This window comes from Crinia signifera, chromosome 5, assembly GCF_055691185.1.
Source record: "Crinia signifera chromosome 5, ASM5569118v1, whole genome shotgun sequence".
Classification (NCBI taxonomy): domain Eukaryota; kingdom Metazoa; phylum Chordata; class Amphibia; order Anura; family Myobatrachidae; genus Crinia; species Crinia signifera.
This window is the reverse complement of record NC_139221.1, coordinates 30,931,043-30,952,503: the sequence shown is the minus strand read 5'-3', so window position 1 is coordinate 30,952,503 and position 21,461 is coordinate 30,931,043. Positions and strand designations below refer to the sequence as shown.

The 21,461-nt window shown below is 46.2% G+C and overlaps 1 protein-coding gene across 2 annotated transcripts; it reads left to right on the top strand.

Moving 5' to 3' along the window:
* Positions 1–89: 89 nt before the first annotated feature.
* Positions 90–20,855, top strand: DCAF13 (DDB1 and CUL4 associated factor 13). 2 transcript variants are annotated; one of them, XM_083186939.1, is made up of 11 exons: positions 90–417; positions 3,127–3,326; positions 4,342–4,449; positions 6,335–6,424; positions 8,345–8,500; positions 8,739–8,816; positions 10,098–10,180; positions 12,126–12,290; positions 12,385–12,520; positions 19,672–19,835; positions 20,519–20,855. In XM_083186939.1, exons 1-11 carry the CDS (start codon positions 348–350, stop codon positions 20,604–20,606), a joined length of 1,338 nt encoding a protein of 445 aa, XP_083043065.1. In that variant the 5' UTR covers positions 90–347; the 3' UTR covers positions 20,607–20,855. The 2 variants fall into 2 exon arrangements, with proteins under 2 accessions (XP_083043065.1, XP_083043066.1); XM_083186940.1 differs by lacking the exon at positions 90–417 and adding an exon at positions 698–843 and having other exon boundaries at positions 20,519–20,854.
* The last annotated feature ends 606 nt before the right edge of the window (positions 20,856–21,461 follow it).

Here is a 21,461-nt window from a genome sequence, read left to right as displayed (position 1 = left end):
CCACCCTCCAATGTCAGCCCCGCCCCGGACTCTTTGCCCCTACTAAAGATGGCGACCACTGATTCCTGCGTCAGGCGCTGCACCCCCACCTTCCCGACCCTTCTGGAAATCGGCGCAGCACGCAGCAGATGGCGTCGCCTGCACTTGCGTAGCAGTCAACGCAGTACAGGGGTGGGACGTATAGACTGCGGGCATGACGGTACTAGTGTGGGCATACCGGAGTAAAGATGGCGGCCGATGTGTGACGGCTCCGGCGCAGTTCTGGTGACGTTGCTGCTGTTCCCTCAGTTCCGGCCCATGTGGTGAGAAAGCAGGAGGAGATAGAGGAGCTGGTGGTGTTTATCGCTATGAAAGTGAAGGTTTTGTGTAGGAATCCCGACGATTATGTGCGGGAAACTAAAAAGGATCTCCAAAAAGGTGAGTGCATGACCTGGGATGTCCTATTGTGTCCCTCCTGGAATGGGTCATGTTGGGAGGAATGAGGGGTCAGTGGACAGGGACACATGGGCTACCCTGAGGGATCAGAATGTGGTGGCTGTCCTAAGGAGTCAAAGGTCAGGGGCACATGGGCTACCCTAAGGGGTCATAACTCATAGGGCGGGGGTGCTCGGGGGATCTGGAGTGCTCAGGGCCGGCGCCACCACTAGGCAAGGTTAGGCATTTGCCTAGGGCGCCGGCCACTGGAGGGCGGTAGTGAGCTGGCCTGGCCAGCAGCAGCAGGAGGAAGCTGCTACGCACGTCGACGACGCCTCGCTACCGCATGGGAGATAGTCGGAGGAGGAACAACAAGACAGCGACGAGGCAGAGAGGCTACAACACAACTGCAGCTCAGCTGAGCTTGTTGTAAGTATAATTCGGACCCCCGTCCCCCCCGCCCGTGTACATGGCTACTGTCTACCGCCAGGCGCCAGCGCTGACAGACAGTAGTTAGTCAGTCGCTGTCGCCCGGCCCTGTCATCAGGCCGCGGCGCCAGGAGCAGCCAGCGGGAAATTCGGCGGCGGGCGGCGGCAGCTCCTGCCCCTGCCCCCGCTGGCAAACGGTGAATTCACTGTTTCCCCCCCACCCGGTGCCGTGCCCGTGCTGCGCTGTGAGTGACCGACACAGGCTCAGCAGCAGGCCTGCAAATCGGGTGGAGGAACCGCCGCCGCCGCCCGCCCCCTCCTACCCAGCTACTCTTGTTCACTGTGCACACAATCTGCCACCCACTGCCAGTCATCTGGACGGTGGCAGCAGAGGCAGACCAGTTAATTATCGTTTTACAAGTTGCGCAGCGCAGCGCTCCCTATGTCAATGAGGGGGGGGAGGGGGGTCACCTCCTATAGGATGGTGCGTGGCAGTAATTTTTTTTTTAACAAGGTGTCGCTTCCTCCATCTATAAGGGGGGGGGGTCATCTCCTTATAGGAGATGACACCCCACCCCCCCCCCCCCCCCCCCCCCCCCCATAGAGGGAGGAAGCGACACCTTGTTAAAAAAAAAAATTACTGCCACGCACCATCCTATAGGAGGTGACCCCCCTCCCCCCCCTCATTGACATAGGGAGCGCTGCGCTGCGCACCTTGTAAAATGATAATTAACTGGTCTGCCTCTGCTGCCACCATCCGGACCACACAGGGAGGCTGTAATCACCCCTTCCCCATGTCCCTGGTGATAGCTATCACAGGGAACCCCTGTACAAGACACCCCCCGGACAGGACACCCCCCGGACCGGACCCTACAAGCTCCGGACTGCAGATTGTGATGTCCTGTCTGTTGTAGAGGGCATTGGTGTTGGGCAGCATGATTATGTTCATGCTGCCCATCGATGGTGATTTGCACCATCGGTGGGCGGCATGAGCATTACCATGCTGCCCCACAACAATAGTATGTGACGTTAAAAAAAATGAAGGGGCATTGGTGTCGGGCAGCATGATTATGTTCATGCTGCCCATCGATGGAGATTTGCACCATCGGTGGGCAGCATGAGCATTACCATGCTGCCCCACACCAATAGTATGTGACGTTAAAAAAAATGAAGGGGCATTGGTGTCGGGCAGCATGATTATGTTCATGCTGCCCATCGATGGTGATTTGCACCATCGGTGGGCGGCATGAGCATTACCATGCTGCCCCACAACAATAGTATGTGACGTTAAAAAAAATGAAGGGGCATTGGTGTCGGGCAGCATGATTATGTTCATGCTGCCCATCGATGGTGATTTGCACCATCGGTGGGCAGCATGAGCATTACCATGCTGCCCCACACCAATAGTATGTGACGTTAAAAAAAATGAAGGGGGCATTGGTGTCGGGCAGCATGATTATGTTCATGCTGCCCATCGATGGTGATTTGCACCATCGGTGGGCAGCATGAGCATTACCATGCTGCCCCACACCAATAGTATGTGACGTTAAAAAAAATGAAGGGGCATTGGTGTCGGGCAGCATGATTATGTTCATGCTGCCCATCGATGGTGATTTGCACCATCGGTGGGCAGCATGAGCATTATCATGCTGCCCCACACCAATAGTATGTGACGTTAAAAAAAATGAAGGGGGCATTGGTGTCGGGCAGCATGATTATGTTCATGCTGCCCATCGATGGTGATTTGCACCATCGGTGGGCGGCATGAGCATTACCATGCTGCCCCACAACAATAGTATGTGACGTTAAAAAAAATGAAGGGGCATTGGTGTCGGGCAGCATGATTATGTTCATGCTGCCCATCGATGGTGATTTGCACCATCGGTGGGCAGCATGAGCATTACCATGCTGCCCCACACCAATAGTATGTTATTGATGTTACTGTTATATGGTATTTATTGTTGCTATAATTTAGGTTGTCAATCTAAAAATATAGCTAATAAAAATGTTAAAAGTCAATTGTGTATGTGAGAAGTTGGTAGGGTGGGGGGGGGGGGCGGTATCCTGTAGGTTTGCCTAGGGCGCCTAGATGCCTTGCACCGGCCCTGGGAGTGCTTAGATGTATTGGTGGTCTTATGACATTTGCCTACTTAAATAATGACTTTTGTTAGTAGCTGTTACCCTGAGTACATTACTATTAGCAGCATACAATGATTTATGTGATGTTACATTGCACACAGTGTCTCCTCATCTCATTATACTGTCATTGTTTTCCCATTTTAGTTCCTCGAAACTATGATCCCTCGCTCCACCCGTTTGAAGTACCTCGTGAGTATGTCAGGGCACTAAATAGCACCAAGCTTGAGCGCGTGTTTGCCAAGCCATTTGTGGCAGCATTGGAGGGACACAGAGATGGAATCAACTGTATGGCTAAACATCCGAGGAGCCTATCCACAGTGCTGTCAGGGGCCTGTGATGGAGAGGTAAGGGGCTCCGCATTTATTCTGAAAGGTTTCCTTTTGCTATTTTACATTTTGGGCTAGTGGGGATAAAGACAATGCATATGCAATTCCATCCTGCTTAGAATAATAATATTATTGTTTTAGCTTTTATATAGCTCTTTTTTACGTTTAGATTTTTTGTCTTAATTTGAAGTCTATAAAGCCAACGCTTCTGCGTTGTAACTTATTCAGTCCAACACTAAGAGCAGGGGTGTCCAAACCTTCTTGCGACGAGGGCCAGATTTGGTGAAGTGTAAATATGTGGGAGCCGACCATTCAGCCTGACATTCTTTGAATCATTAATCACATCAGAATGGTCCCCCACTCTGCCCCAATTCACTCTATGTCCCCCAGCTTGCCCCTCCTTCACTGTATGTTCCCCACTCTGCACCCATTCACTCTGTCCCCCAGCTTGCTCCCCCTTTTCTGAATGGCCTTCACTCCCTCCATTCACTGTATGTCCCCCAGCCTGTCCCTCCTTCACTGTATGTCCCCCACTCTGCCCCCTCCCTTCTCTGTATGTTTCCCAGCCCCTTGTGTGAGAAAGAGGAAGGAGAGGCAAAGCAGGCACTGCAAGGACAGGAGATGCTTGGGCTCCCGCTGCTGCCCTCCTCCACTCTGCATGTTACGGGAGCAAGCTTCCCCCTTGCTGCCCCCTCCCCAAACACTGCTGTCACTGTGATTGTGGAGTGCATACTCACACGAAAGACGCCAAACACATCTGACTGTGGCGGCCGGCACCTCCTCAAGGCAGCAGACAGCAAAATAAAGGCGCACTCGCCGGGGCCCCACCTTTTAGTGTCCTGTGCTGTGCTTCCCACATCTGATGCTCTGCCCGCTTCCAGCTGGAGGCTGCGGGCCGCTTGAAATGACGGCACGGGCCGCAATTGGCCCCCGGGCCTGACTCTGGACATGCCTGAGAGAGTTAAAGACAATGTGGTTTTCATTATGTTTTGCGTACACTTATCTGTATATTAATATATTTCTTTTACCACAGGTAAAGGTTTGGAATCTGGCCACACATAAGTGCACCCGAACAGTACAGGCACATGAAGGCTTTGTCCGAGGGCTTTGTGTTCGCTTCTGCGGCACCTCCTTTTTTACGGTATGTACCCCTGAAGGTTTCAGTATACCCCAAATTATTACAGGTTTCCCACATTTAATGTGCAGTTTACAAACACCCCTGACAACTAGTGAAAATGTGCATTCCAGGATCGCGGCTGTCGATCCCTCCCGTCATCCGCAATGCTGGCCCGTTTGTGGTTTGAACAACAGGCGGGATTTAATGTCCCGCCTGCCAATCGGTGCAAAGGGGGCATGGCCGCGAAAACAGCTGTGGATTGTCGATCTGCAGCCAGGAACGCGACAATCCACGGCTGTTATCGGCAGAACGGGCCTGACCGCTTCTAAAGTCGGGCCCGTTCTGCCATGATCCCGCATCAATGCTGTCGCTAAAGACCACATTGAATAGGGAGCCGCCACTATTTCCCCCATCGGGAATAGTGGCGGCACATTGAATACCCCCCTTAGTCAGAGTTCGAGCTTGTATTTACACAGCTTTTGTGGGGCCATTTGTTTTTAGATCCATCCAAACCCTTTGAAGCTTTGGGAGTTTGCTTCTGTTTTAAAAGTCAAATGATCGGTTTATTCATTTTTGGGTACTTTGTTTCCTAGCAAGGCGCCCACTAAGCAAATAGCTTAGTGGGCTATTCTGCGTAGGAAAATCGCATTGCGTAGCGTGTATAGTGCGATGCGATGTCCATATTAAGTGCACAGGAGTGCTTATACAATGAAATATCGCATAGGATCGCATGGCACCAAATGCGATGGGATATTTCATTGTAAAAGCACCCATGCCATCAGATGTGATTGGTGCTTACTATGACATGTGATGCAATGAGATGTGATTTGTGCATAGTATTACATGTGATGGGTGCTTACAATTGTAAGCACCTCTGGCATTGTTTTGCGTCACCCCGAAGCATGGCGAGCAGTGGCAGAACGCATCCTCCGACCTTTTCATACCCCCCACTATCCACGTCGGCGTGGAGTTGTTTTGATATAATGTGGCGAGCGCAGCGAGCCGCCGAGCCTGAAGCGTGGTGAGCGGACGCAGAATACATGTAAAGTAATACTCGCCACGCTTCCGGCTCAATGCGCTCGCCACACTATATCATATCGACTCCACGCCGATGTGGATAGTGGGGGTATGAAAAGGTCAGAGGACGCGTTCCACTGCCCCTCGCAGGCTCACCTTTAGGCGGCAAACCTTGACATGGCACCGCCACATACCTTCCTTCACACTTAGACGCATAATGTGTCCATTTGCGCAATTTACCGCCACCGGTAGTAGATGATGGCGCTAAAAAAAATCAATTGCCGCCTTCTCCTCCGTCCGAGGCAATGAGAACAAATTCAGCGAAGCAGCCATTTCACAAAATATAAAAATTCTCCAACAATAAACACCAGCTCACAAACACACTTCCACTCCTCTCAGAAAATCACCTCAGAACGATTTCTGTGAGGATGTGACAGGGGGCGGGATTCACAGTGAGCCAGGGAGCGGGAGTCAGTGATCAGGAACGGGAGTGGTACTGAAATCGCATCGCATGTCACTATAACGCGGCATGCGATGCGATTTCAGTACCGTACGTACAGAAATTGGGCGCCGTGCTAGGAAACAAGTACCCATTTTTGTTGTTGTTGTGTTTGTTTAAAAAAAAAAAAGGCTTGAACACTATCCAATATTCCTGATATGCAGGAGTCTTCCGATTGGCTGTATTGTGTAGAATACGTATTTTGGGTGTTTGGTATAACTTTAATTAGGCAAAATGATTTTTGAGCTGAGTTACCTTGTAAGCATAAGAGCAGGAATTTATCTCTGGTATTGTTACTGCTCCCTAAATTCTGGGCATGCATGAAGATCACTTTGATATCTATATTTATCAAATAAACATATATGTATTTATTGGTTTGTTCTTTGGTCCTAGGTTGGAGATGATAAGACGGTGAAACAGTGGAAGATGGAAAGCCCCGGGTACGGAGAGAAAGAGGAGCCAATACATACAATCCTGGGCAAGGTGGGTTGGGAAATTTTATTGAAGTTTTTTTTTCTTTCTTGTACTTTGTGTTCGTCTTTTTTTTTTTTTTTTAATACAAAGAAGCGTAACGCTTCACTACATCATAGATAAAGGCTCGTGCGCTATTCGATCCAGGGTTTTCTGTGTGGAGTTTGTATGTTGACTTTTTGTTTGCCTGAGTTTCCCCCAGGTGCTCCAAGTTCCTACCACACACTAAAAACATATGTATTGGTTAATTGGCTTCCAACAAATGGACCTTTAGTGGGTGTGTATAAGTAAGGTCTTCCGCCACATCGGTTTTTACATCTTTATTTATTAACAGTTTCTTATATAGCGCAGCATATTCCTTTGCGCTTTACAAAATGAGACAGTGATACTACAAACTGGGTATTTATAGACAGACAAAAGGGCCCCGCTCGCAAGCTTACAATCTATAGGGTAATAGGCATTGATACATAGAAATCTTCATTCTAATGCTGCGACTGATGACCTTCCTACTGAGGCGCTAATCTGCCTTGGTGTGTAATAAGATTCGCCATTGGTTGCAGCATCACAAATTGCATTAGACCCATTGCTGGTACAGTTGCTCCATCTAAGCAAGGCCTTTGCTGTCAGTGGTTCTGTTTTAGTCGCATCTACGGTTAGCAACACATCTGAAAATCGTTCACGGTCTCCAAATTCAATCTCAGTCTCCAAGCGGCAACCATCGGAACAGATGTGCATTTGCCTCTTGACACATGCATTCGATATGGCCATTGCGTTCACCTCTAAATTGATTTATTATTTTATTAAGTTTCTTAAATAGCGCACACATATTCCGCAGCGCTTTACAGATAATATTTGAACACTCACATCAGTCCCTGCCCCAGTGGAGCTTACAATCTATATTCCCTACCACATGTACACGCACACACAGACATTCTAGGGGTAATTTTTGTTAGGAGCCAAATATATTATTGGAGTACCCGGAGTAAACCCATGCAAGCACGTGGAGAATATACAAAGTGCACACAGTTAGGGCCATGGTGGGAATCTAATCCATGACCTCAGTGCTGTGAGGCAGTAATGCTAACTATTACACCATCCGTACTGCCCGTACTTTGTGGGCAATTCAGTTGTTTTTCAGGCACCGGCCACTAGATGGCGTACAATGGCAACTATTCAATTGTACTAATGTTAGAGCGTGATCACTGCTGGTGTGGACATTTCTGTTTGCGGTCCCACAAGCTGGGAATATAGGAAAGTGTCCTGTCTGGGTGCTAAAATGGGACTTTTTGCACCAAGGGCAGCACTTCGGCCGGTTTTAGTTTGACTAATCCGGCTCTTTTAGGCTCGACCATGTGCGTAAAGACAATGGGCGCCCAAACAACTGCACACCACCCCATCCAAAGAGATGGTGGGAAATACAAATATGAGCACCCATTAAACATTTGATTCGCTTGCATAGACTTAGTCCTGCTGAGGTAAAGTATGATGAAATAACTCCGTAAAGCACTGCGTAATATTGTGAGGTTATGTAAATGATTATTAGAATCATTCTGCATTTACCTGTAAATAATGTGACATTACTGTATCAGACCCCGCACACCAGTACGTTCCGGGACAGATTTTATAGAAGCAGCCCTGAATGTAGAAGAGCGGATCTCTTCAAATGAATCCCGACCTCTTAGCTAAATTTTAAGAATAAATTCTACATCTAAAAAAAAAAATATCACTCCATTCAGTGGATATATATATATATCTTTTATAAAAAGATCATTTCTTTTTGGGTAAACCGTATTCTGCTTTATAAGAATGACTAGTGTACTCTCAAACACGCTGCTTTCCAGGTACAATTGAGGTCAGGATGACTGCATTGTGGTATATATTCCATGCTATCCCAATTGTGTCCTAATGTTGTCCCATTTTTTTTGTCTGCAGACTGTGTACACGTGGGTGGATCATCACTGGAGGGACCCCATTTTTGCCACATGTGGGCAGCATGTGGATATCTGGGATGAACAGCGGACCAGTCCCGTGCGCTCCTATTCCTGGGGAGTAGACAGTATTTCCAGTGTCCGGTTTAACCCCATTGAGGTAACACAGCTGTGATAGCGTTCATTGACAGTCAGAGTGCCTGGGGGTTACTAAGATGGGAGTGCTACTGAAAATGGGATATTGTCTTTTAGAACGTGCTAAATAAATAAGTGGAATCTGATTTGTTGCTATGGGCAACATCTGATGGTTCAATAGCACTCCCATTAACTTAGTCTATGTAGTATATCATGTAATATATAGACAGGAAATTTATAGTATTTCATTTTGTTTTTTTTAGACACAGATTCTCGGAAGCTGCGCTGCAGACAGAAGCATTGTCTTATATGATATGCGGAAACCTACACCATTAAAAAAGGTAAGTAATGCATTCTCTGTGTATTTGTAGTATCCGGGCCACTCTGCCATCTCCCAGGCTGCTGTGCGCAGGAAGGAGCGGATCTCTGCATAGGAGGTGCTGTGCTGGATTGCAGGAGGCAGAGCACAGTCGTTGTAGGATGTCACGCAATGAATAAACAAGCAGCATAAAATGGCCCAAGGATATTCAGAATGCAGTCCTTCAGCTGTTGTGGGACTACACATACCAGCATCACCTGCCACATATTTTGCTAAAAGGGCATGCTAAATCTGTGGTAGGTTATGCTGGGATATGTAGCGTTAATATTTTTTTGATCTGACTTTCCACTAATAGACTGGAAGCTCCTCCTACATATGTAGGATATTGTCCTGATAGGTCCTCACAAGTAATATACCGTTCAGTCATTGCATGTTCAAATTTTGGTTTCTGAAGTTGTGGCCTGGTATAATATGTCTTGAAGTATGCGCTTACCAAATCAGAGCCTGACTTCAAACAAATAACATATTTAAATGGATCTGTAATCTAAAAATCTAAACTCGCTGTTTATGAATCATAAATGCATACATCAGATCAACTTTAACATGCATATAAAGTCACATAAAACAAGCAAACACTAGAGCAAAAACTGGAGCAAAAGATAAGTGTGGGGGGGGGGGGGCTACAGAATAGTGCTAGTCAGTGTATTACTGTAATAAAATAGATGTCCCACCTGGAATGTCATGCAACCAAAAGAGGTTTAAAGAAAACTAACCTAGATATACACACAATCCGCTAAGTAGAGGGTTGGGAGAATGCATAAGGAGACTCCAGCCAAAGCTCCTTACCTGCGGTCCTCCGATCCGTAGGAGTCCCATGGTCTCCCTAACAGTGGCAGCAGGAAGTACGGTATTTTCCCTCGAGCCATTTCTGAACCGCAGTTGTCTTGCCTTGGATCAGAGGCAGAAATTCACATCACCCAAAGGACTGGAGGACCCAACTAAATAACCTCTTTCAATTTCTTTTGATAATGGTGAAGGATTCTGAAGTTGGTTAGCTGCTTTGGGGCTGTATGCGATGGAAGCCTGATTCTGTTCTCATACAGATGCAAATAACCTCCCCCCCCCCCCCCCCCCCATACTGTAACTGGGCTGTATGTCACCATGTCACCAGCTGCTGATGGTACAAACCTGTTAACGTTTTTCATAACAGACGATGTACTGCAATATAAAGCATAACTACCGCTATAGTGAAATGTTTAGGTCATTTTATGCTATTGTTTAATTTTATTTTCTATTATTACAGATTATTCTGGAAATGAGAACAAATGCGATTAGCTGGAACCCTATGGAAGCTTTCGTATTCACAGCTGCTAATGAGAACTACAAGTGAGTATCGACGGACACGTTTACAATCTCAGGGGTAGATTTACTAAGTGGCTGGCAGGGGAATATGCGCTATCCCTGTGCGTTATGGCAGGGGATAGCGCTTCCTCTGATCTGCGACACCCGCTGTGTGAGTATTTAATGTGCGGCGGTGTGGGGCAGGATGCTTAGCGCAGGGACAATATTTTATATTGGGAACCTGCCTCCTACCTAATGTATGAACGGTCTGCAGCTATCGACTTCAACAGCTGCAGGCGGCAATGCCCTATGCCCACAGCAGGGACATCACGGTCCCTGCTGCTAGCTCTGAGCTGCGTGAGTAACGAGATGCCCAGTCCAGCCGGCCAGGGGGAAGGACACAGCGTGTCAGTGTAATCTGATGTGCTGCCAGCAGGGGGAGCCATCACCAGATACATCTTGTCGGTCTCCCCTCCTGCTTCACCTCGCTAATAATGCGAAGTAGGAAGTGTTATAGTGTTGCGTTAAGCACCGCTATAATAAATCTACCCCTCGTTTACTAATACAAAGTTATTTAGTATTTTAATTAATACCTTGCCGCTATGTAGCACTCTAATGCTGTGTACACACGGGGGCGATAGGGGCTGAAATCGCTGGAAATATGGTCGCAGGCGACCATATTGCCAGTGATGGGAGTGTGCCCTGGCGATAAATCGACGGGTGCGTGCTCCCGTTTTCAGCCCCGTTCTAATCGCTGGTTGCAGGAGCTTGCTGATGAATGCTCTCATCGCTGTCCATACACTCTGGGCATAGTCGCCCAGTGTGTATGGACCTTTAAGGGGTGTACACATGGTAAGATTTTGGTAGGAGATTTTGACTAGATCTCCCAGTTTTTCTCCTGCTTAGTCAAAATTGTCTGGCATAAATAGACTGTGCAAGCAAGGCCATATCCCTGGCAGTGATGGCTGAAATCGCCCTATGTGTATGGGGCTTAAGTGGAACTACACGTCTCAGCATGATAGCACCTCTCCTATTTGGAATTAGAGTGGGCGGTCCCGGGTTCCCCTTCCCTGTATTTGTAGAGTTGCAGGAGCAAAAAAAGAATTACAGGGTAGGCTTGACCTAAAGTGGTCAAGTGGAGGGGTTGTCCATAGCAACCAGCTTCTATCGATTTATTTTTTATAGAGTTTACTAGATAAATGGCTAGGCTCTGATTGGCTGCTATGTTTCCACTTACCCTCTTTAGAAGGTTTGCTAAATCTTCCTTATGAACGTAGGTTGTATTTGGCAATCGTGGTTAATAGCGTTTGTTAATGCGGGGCCTTATCTAGTGTGTGTGTGTGTGGGGGGGGGGGGCGCTGTTGCTCTGGGTAACGGGACCTTCAGTGCCTCACGGTGCCTGATTGGGTTGCAGGGTACCTGGAATGGGTCATTGGGACGACGCAATTTAGGTCAACATGCATTCAGTCGGCCGCTAAAAGTCAACAGGCCATTAGTCGACATGGCTAAGGTTGACAGGGTAAGAAGGCAGATACAAGCATTAGGTCGACAGTCAAAAGGTCACATTTTTTGTCCTGAATGTCGACACGGACACCGTCTAAGTATTCCGCGTCCCCTTGCGCTCTATTTTATTCTGCCACCACGCCATAGTGGGTGGAAAGGCATGAAATACCTTATGTCGGCTAAAGAAACGTGAAAAAATCACGTCGACCTTCCCATTGTCGAGCTTGTGTTGACCTACCGATCCTGTCGACCACAGCCATGTCAAACTATTTCAGGTGTCGTCCTATGGCCTGTTGACCTTCAGTGGTCGACACAAAGCATGTCTACCTAATGACCATATCCCCCTGTCGCCAGCTGCACCACTGCCGAGCCGCCCAGAGCATTCAGGGGGATGTACCAGGCAGGCTGCCGGTGGAGCTAAGAAAGCTCCACTTCCCGGGTTGGCGGCCATACTACATAACACAGTGCGTTCTCTCTCTCCCTGCAGATTGTACACCTATGACATGCGCTACATGGATGCCCCTGTAAGGGTGCACATGGACCACGTTTCCGCTGTCCTGGATGTGGATTACTCCCCCACCGGAAAGGAGTTTGTGGCTGCTAGCTTTGATAAATCTGTCCGTATCTTCCCAGTGGAAAGTGGACACAGCAGGTGAGACCTTCACCAGGCTGGTGATAGATCCGATCACAATTCTCATTCCCCCTCCCGCAGTCGTCTGACTCTAAGCTCTGCTTTCCCCTAACAGGGAAGTTTATCACACCAAGAGGATGCAGCACGTCACCTGCGTCAGGTGGTCGGCCGACAGCAAGTACATCCTGTGCGGCTCAGACGAAATGAACATCCGGATATGGAAAGCCAACGCTTCTGAGAAACTTGGCCTGGTAAGATTTGCTTGTAGTGTCCAACAAAGCAATACGTTAATTGCAGCTGCAGAGTCCCTGCAGTGCACCTACAGCCAGATCCTAGTGCTTAGTAATAGAGCCGCTGGGTGACTCATACTGCACTGCACTAAATCCTGAAGTCAGGCCGCAGCACCTAGACTGCCTGGCAGCCCCTATCCCAAGCGTTGATGCAAGATGGCTTGTTCCATCTGTGATTGCAGAGTGAGGTGTCAGAACTGAAGGCTGGAATCATACATAAGACACTGCATGATCGGGAAAGCCGTAAGCTGATGTAAAGGAAAGACGAGGTCAAACTCAACAAGCTGCAGTCCTGCAATAAGGACAGTCAAAAAATAGAAAATTATTATATAATATACACAAACAGGGCAGAGAAGGGAAAGGGGGGACATGATAGAAACTTTCAACTCTATCAAGGGCTTTAACAAGGTACAGGAGGGAGCTGGGAGACATTCTTCACAGGAAGAGGAGCAACAGAACACGAGGACATGCACTGACACTAGAGGGAGGAAGGTACAGGTGGGAGACCTTCTTCACAGGAAGAGGAGCAGCCGAACACGAGGACATGCACTGACACTAGAGGGAGGAAGGTACAGGTGGGAGACATTCTTCACAGGAAGAGGAGCAGCAGAACATGAGGACATGCACTGACACTAGAGGGAGGAAGATTCAGGGGAAATGTGAGGAAGTATTACTTCACAGAAAGAGTAGTAGATAAGTGGAATAGCATCTCATCAGAGGTTGTAGAGGCAAATACAGTAGTACAATGTAAACATGCTTGGGATAGGCGTACTGATATCCTTACAAAGCAATAAGGGTCACATATGGTCTGAGGTGACATGTTTAAAAAAGGTGCAGACTAGATGGGCAAAGTGTATCTTTTAAGGCCCATACACACTGCTTGGTTTTGAGCTGAAAGCCGCTCACTTGTGGGGTTTTTAGCTACTTTTGGTTTAAATGACCCCAGTGTGTATGGTCCAGCGATGATCGCTGGTGTGCACTCCCGCATCTTCGCCCGCCGTCGGGCTTTTTCACCAGCCGAGTGAACCTCTTTCCATAGTCTCGTATTATGGGAAGTGGTTCACCTCCTGTGAAAATCGCCCAGTGTATTTACCCTCCAGAGTTGACATTACAGCAGTTTAAAAAATGGGTACAAATCTGGAGTGCAGTCAATATGTCGAAACCAAATGTTTGACAGTAAATAGTTTAACATTGACAAAAGGTTGACGCGAAATATGTCAATGCATGAAAATGTCAACATGATTTGTTCATGGGTTTTATTTTTTTTTGTCAACATGGAACCCCAATTAATTCCACCAATATTTGGGACAATGGAAATATCTGCAGTTAAGGTATTCAATCACAGCCGGGATTTTTCTGCTACAGAACCGCCTCCCTATGGAGAAGTCTGCATTGTCTGAAACGGCCGTGGATTTTTCGACAAAAAACTGCCACGTTTTCACCAATCCTCCGGCATTCCGACAGCTGGAGCCTTGAATTCTGGCTGTCGGATGATCGCGAGAAGTGAAAACAGACCGGGATGCTGACTGTTGGGACGTTCCGACAATCGGAATCCTGGATCATATCCCTTAGAGTCCCTTAAAAAAAAAAAAAAAAAAAACGGAAACTTTTGTGGAAAACCGTTTTGACCTTTTCCCGATGTCGACCTGTTGACTTTCTACATAGACAATGTCTGTGAGTCATCCGGATCTCCTTGTCATGGCTGTTCTCTGAGTGTATACTTAAAGCGGCTTAGTATTTGAGGAGCACATGTAATAGAAGACAGCATTTCCCGGCGTTCCGCAGTTTGCCTCTACATCTCGTGCATCGCAGCTCAGTTTTCTTCCTTATATGTGCAGTTCCTGCATGGTCCGAGGTCAGCATTCCCTGCACTGTGGTGGATCCGGAATAGGAGGAGTATTAGGGTTCCGCTGCTTTTTATTTATTAGACGAGCGGTCAAACAGCAGGGAAAGGGGGAAACGGGCCAATAAAGCTGTAAATGCTGGTGCATGAAGACTGAACAGTGTGAAAGCTTTTATGACACTGAGACAATGGCTACACTCCCTTTTATCTGTTGACTTTCAGTAGCCATAACCCCATGTAAAGCCGTTTTACCAGGGGTCTGCTCCAAGCTCGACAGCCCACGAAAGCAATTGTACCATCTAAGCAATGAATACAGTGTTTTATTGAATGTTCTTTAAAGATTGTTCTAAGGAACGGATCGCCCTTCTGACCACATGGGGGCGCTATCCAGCTTTCCACCAGGTGACAGTGAGCCTCCCGTAAATTGTACTGTTCAGGTCATTGCTCAACACTTTACCAGGAAACAGAATTAATTGAATCCTAATTTGTTTTTCTCCTAGCATGAGTCCAATGCAAATCCCGGAGAACGTGCTACTTTGTAGCCATTTAATGACTGAAGCCATCTGCAGGGGTCCTGGATGGGGGGTTTATTGTCTTCACTTACAGTTCAGGGGAGAATACAGCTTTAATGTTGACGGTGACCTCCTTACATCACAGGCTCCATCAGTCAGGGCATTTAGCTTCATAACAGGATGTTGTTGGTAATATTAACGGTCGTCTCATAATGTGTCCTCGCATTGGTATAAAGCAGTCGCTGCCCCCCCTACGGGGCTTTATTTACAGAATAAAGCATCTGAGCTTTTGCCTGGGGTGCGCTCTGTAAAGGTGCAGTACAGAAATGATCGGTTCATTTCAACCTTTTATTTAGAAGTTGTAACTTTCACGGGGTCAGAAGGTTGACACAAGCATTAAGTCAACAATGGGAAGGTAGACAGTGAAAAGGTTGACATGAATTTGTCCCAAATTTGGACGTAATACGGCACACACTTATATTCTCTCTCCACGCCCTAGTGGATGGTAGGGTATGAAATACCGCCTTTCGGCACAAAATAACGTGACAAACTCATGTCAGCCATCTGACCTGTCGACCTGTAGTGGTTGACATCATTTATGTCAACCTTCACTGTGTTGAACCTAGGGACCGTATCTCATGTGTGGTACTCTGAGGATGACCGCCTCCATTGCATTTAAATGGCAGGAAATGCCATCTGCCCTGCTCGGCTGAACCCAGTGATGACGGACTAGGGTACCCTGCAGAGGTGGCGGCCTATAGATAAACAATGGCGCTGTGTAAGGGCTCACCGAACGCGCTACATATAAACTCCCTTGTGGCGGGTGTATGTCATACGGCCTATGAGGTACTAACCCAGCAAATTCTGCAACTGGCCATCGATAGTGCTTAACTATGCAATGGATGACCATCGATATTTTTACATTTCGATGGTCATCCATTGTATTTGATTGATTGGCCTGTGGGCCAATCAAAATACAGGGGGCGGGCCTTCACGGGTGTCGGGGGCGGAGCTATGCTCGGTGTCCCGCCACTTTTGGGAAAAAACCCAGCCAAACATCGTTTTGCTATTCCATTGATGGATGGAAACCATCCGGTTCTTCCCCATTGATGGCAAAAGTATTCGACATCGGCCATGAACCATTGATGATTTCCAATCATCGATGGTCGATGGCCATCCCTAGTTGAAACAAAATTCCTTCATTGCACAGGCCCCCGCTTGCCAATTACCACCCAAACACCGCACGTGAAATATGCACATTTTGATAAACCCCATTAGTCTTTAAAGTGGAAACATTCCTGTATGAAGTTGGTGTGGATAATGCACACTTGGTTTTGGTGTGCCAAATTCTTAATTCACAAAGGATGTAAGGACTGGATAGACAGCTAGGGCTAATACGTGTCTGGTTAAAAAAAAAAAGGGAATCCCTACGCAGGTGTATATTTTGTTAACATTTATCACGTTGACATAACTAGAATGTTACTTATGGACAAGTGGTTGGAGCGGCTCCAGCATTTGTCTTCTAGGTCCGGCCGTAAGAATATAGCGGATACATACCTCCTACCGTCTAACCATAACCTCCCCTCCTGCAGCCTAATTCTATCTCTCCGGTCTGTAAATATAACAGAACCACAGAGAAATGCCCCTTCCTGGTAAAGCATAGCTCTACTCGCTTGGGGTGATGAAACGGTTAAATGTGCCGTCTCTCCGCACAGAGGTTTTGGTCTACAAAACTGTTTAGTTTGTACTAAATCAGCACCAGCACTTTACTCTTTCTCAATTAAATTAAAGAAAATCATTGCTTTTAATTAGAATAAAAGCCCTCTCACTTGGAGGCTGTTGACAATTTGCTGCACAATGGGAAAAAAAAAATATTGTAAGCTCCTGTTTAGGCTGGCTCAGGGAAACGGGCAAAATGACATTACACAAAGGGGGCTGCAATGCTCGCGATCACTGTCCTAGAGGGCTAATGTAAGAGTAGATGGATAGCCCCCACCCCCTCCTTCCCGATTCCTATAAATAATCTAACCAATCACTGCAGTAATGTTTTGTGTGGTCCAGTAATAAATTAGGAATAAATGTTACAACTCGTCTCATTATCTGAATGGCGACCAGTAAGCAGCAGAGTCATCCCTTGAAGCACCAGACATACTGATAAATCTGGCCACTTGCAGAGTGATAGGACTCCAAGCATCCGGCCAATAAACTGACACATGGCCAAAAACTGCAGCAGCCAAATCATTTTTTATTATTTAATGTTTAGGATTTTTTTTTTTTTTTTTTATGCAGATCTTTGTGTTAATGTTAATTTGAATTATTAAAAGAAAAAAAAAAATGTAGCTGCCTATGCCTGGTGTAGCAGAACAGCCATGACCAAAAATTTAGCGAATGACTCAAGTATTGGTTTTCACAAAGTTTGCTGCCTCTGTTTCTACGATGGTAATCTGCCTATACTGCAGAAAGTCATGAACCGTGATGAAATGCAATTAATTGCAAAGTCCCTCTTTACCATGACAGTGAATTCAGTCCTGTCACAAAAGGACCAGCTGACCTGTCCGTAATTCTCTCATTAACACGAGCGTTGACCAGGACAAGGCTGGAGAGCCCTCTTGTCATGCGGAAAAGCTGTAAAAGGAGGGTGGTGCTTGAAATCATTATTGTTCTGTTGACCATGGTCACCTGCAAGGAAACTCCTGCTGTTGTCACTGCTTTGCACAAAAAGGGCTTCACGGACAAGGATATTGCTGCTAGTAAGATTGCACCTCAATCAACCATTTATTGGATCATCAAGAACTTTGAGGAGAGCGGTTCAATAGTTGTGAAGAAGGCTTAAGGGTACCCAAAACTGTCTAGCAAGCTTTAGGACAGTTGAGTCAAACTCATGGCCCTCCTGCGGTTGTGGAATTACACGTCCCAGCATGCCCTGCCACAGATTTTATATAATGGATTGCTAAAACTGTGGCAGGGAATGCTGGGATGTGAAGTTCAACAACGCTGGAGTTTGACACCACTGCATTAGGACCATCTCTTAATTTGATTTCGGTGGGGGGGGGGGGGGGGGGAATGGGGGGGTGAGAAACATTGCCTTTTCCAGCATGATGGAGCACCTTGCCTTAAGACAAAAGTGATAACCAAGTGGTTCGGGGAACAAAACATCTAAATCTTGGGTCCATGTTCAGGAAACTCCTCAGACTTTAATTCCCCCCCTCCACCCCCAAAGAGCCGTGAATGCAAGTATATGACTGACAGAGGGAGGGGGTGCGGGTGCCTCACTAAATAAATGCGGGAGGCTTGCCTACCCTTCCGGGGGCATGGGGGGGGGGGCCTATTTCCGGGAGCCTGACGGGCCATTTCGGGAGGATAGGTAAGTATGTTTTAATCTCATTAAGAACTTGCAGTCATTATTTAATAGGCTGGTGGACAATCAAAAACCCACAAATTTCTGACAAACTTCAAGAATTGATTCCACGTTCCTACAGGCAGATTTACCAAGGTGCAGTTTGGATTTAAACAATCCTGGTTTAACATTTAGTTCTATTGCCGATTCCGATTTAGTCCTGTTGCCAATTCGGAAACTTTCAGTGCCGATGCCTTCGTAAATCTCCCCTCTAAGTGGATTTCTAAAATGGTTGCTTAAATATAATTGTGGCCAGAGACTAAATGACGACGTCATTGCGACTTCACCACGGGGAAAAACATTAGCCAGCCCAGTATTGGATGAATGATCTTCTGGTTCTATTTTCTCTTTATGATTTAAAGAAAATAATCTCTCTCCTGCCAGAGACAAGCGTCTTATTCTAGCTCCGTATGTAACGTACAGCCCTGGGGAGTAGAAAGCATAATATAAGCATAGTAAGTAGCTAGCATGATGTGATCTATGTTGCGCTGGCGCAAACCGTTTTGATTTACAGTGACAAGTTCACTTTTAATGTATGTACGGAGCAATAAAGAAGAGCAGTCGCTAAACCTTTTGGGGAAACGCACATTTTTCAGTTGTCTTACGGGGCGGAAATAAATACAGTGTATTCTGATCTTCTCATTATTACACACATAGGATAAGCCATTTATCAGGTTCTCATTCACTCGGTTGTAAATGAGACTGATGGCGCTATCCGGCTGAGGGACAAGACAAAGCGCTTCCAATCACCAGGACAAATAAAGTCTTTGTGCTAATGATTTGTTGAACTTTCAGAAGGTGATTCATTAAAGTTAGGTGGAACTTGGAAGTAGGAGACATGCCACGCTCCTGTGAGACTCCGGCACCGGGCCATGATCAAGAACCCCAGGCGGGTAATATAATCGCTAACAGAGCCCACTTACCCCTGCATTTTCCCAGTACCCATATTGAACCCAGCATAGCTATTGTGACCAATGGTACCCACCAGCTATGTTGTATGCTGGTGCCATGTAATTATCCACTGGCCAATAGGATTGCATTGCTGATGGAAGTGATAATTGACACCGATACTAGATAGTGCTGTATGCCCGTTTGGGTCATTGGTTTGACCGCTGTAGGTCGACACCTGAAATAAGTCGATACAAGCATTGGGTCAACAGTTAAAAGGTCGACGGGATTGTTTCACTTTTTTTGTCCAGGACAGTCAACGTGGGTTCCGTCTAAGTGTATTGCGTCCCCCTGCATGGCTCTCTGGTTTTAGAAAGTCAATTTCTTTGTAAGATTGCTGTCTGGATCAGTAACTTGCCTATACATGTGTGTATCTTTGTGTATCACTTGTATTTTTGCTTTCTTCTTTTAGTTATCACCACGAGAGCGGGCAGCACAAAACTACAACCAAAAATTAAAGGAGAAATTCAAGCATCATCCGCAGGTCAAGAGAATTGCACAACACAGACACCTCCCCAAAGCCATCCACAGCCAGATAAAGGAACAGCGCGAGATGAGGGATGCTCGACGCAAGAAGTATGTATCTCTAGAAACCACAGCAATGTTACAGGTGTTCAGTCACACTGGCCATTTGTGGCCTGATTTTGTTTTTAAAATAACAGCTATTTTCCCATAAACCTTACTACTACTGAGAGTCCACATGTAGTAATGTTTTCATTTTATAGATAATGCTTTTTTTTTTATTTATTTATTTAACCTGAAACTTTAGATTTTGCCATCAGCTTGGCATTAAAGCAATTCTTTAGAACCATCCCCCTATAAAAAACCTTTACAAAAAAATGAAGGTATTGATTTGTCAATTACATTACAATAATTTTAATGAAGCGCTTGATTTGTAGAATCCATCAGCGTAGCCATTTTCTCCACTTAGCAGTGGCTGCCATTTTGTAGACTGAGCCAGTAATCCTAAAAAATGTATTTGTAATAATAGTAAGTAGTCTGCGTGTTTCTAACACACTGAATAGTTACAATACTCCCAAGAAGACTAAAGGAATCCACCAAGCAGAATTTTTCTCTGACTTCTGATCTTTTCCTCTAGTCTTTGTCCTTTGATTCAAACTGCAAACTAAAAACGTGCTTATTTAATTGAGCTCTAGTAGTGGATTTCAAACATAATTTTTTGGGTGATAATTATGCATAGACCAATGTATGCAACCCTATGTGTCTTCTCTCATTCTAACTAACAATCTCCTTTCCAGGGAGTTGAATCGCCGCAAGCACAGCAAAAAGGGCGCAGTGCCAATCGTGCCGGAGAAGAAGAAATCTGTTATCGCTGTGGTGGACTAAAAAGTTTTATACGGGCGCACAGGTGCGTCATGTGCATAGGTTGTACAGTTGCCCTTTTTTGTTTTTTTTCGTTCCATCTATCATGAGATCTGGAGTGGAAGACAATGATATCTATTTATTGTATCCATGAGAGACTAAAAATGTTGATGGTGAAGATGACCCCAGCGTCTTATCCACAATATTATGTAAAGTGTTTGTATAAGTTTTTATGGTTCTTAAGAACGCCTCCTTGAAATAAAAATAAAAAAGTAAACTAAAAATGTGTACCGTGATTGTGTTACGTTACAGTGGGCTCTGGTGTCTCCAGTTGTAGATGTTCTAATGTATGTCTAAAGGTGCCCATACACTGAACCGATTTAGTCCGATTCCGATTAATCGGGCCGTGAAATCGTCCCAATCGGCTCCGTTTGCTGTCCCCTCAGCATAGGTAGAGCAATGTTCAGGCACGGAACCGTATATAACTAGCACACCGTCAGCATGTTTACTTCACAAACTCTTCATGGAGCACAACAGAGGCCTCTGGAGAGTCATGATCTTTATTTAACTACAAGTGTGGTCTTCCAACGGCAGGTGAGTTTTGACCGACTGCAAATGTTTCAGTAGTTTGCAGAATTTCAGCGTCTGAGATGGTCCTTGGAATAGCATCGCTGTGGTCCTCCTCAGAGAGGATAATGTTGTTGCCGTTCGGACCATAGTTGAGGTAGACACCATGGTGAACATGGCCCAGTTAAGAGACATACACACGTAGAGATCTGTGCTAAACAATTTTGCTAAGCAATTTTTCTGGTGTCAAGATCTCCCATGGAGAGCACATACACACGCAGAGATTTGTGCTTAGCAATTTTGCTTAAGCAA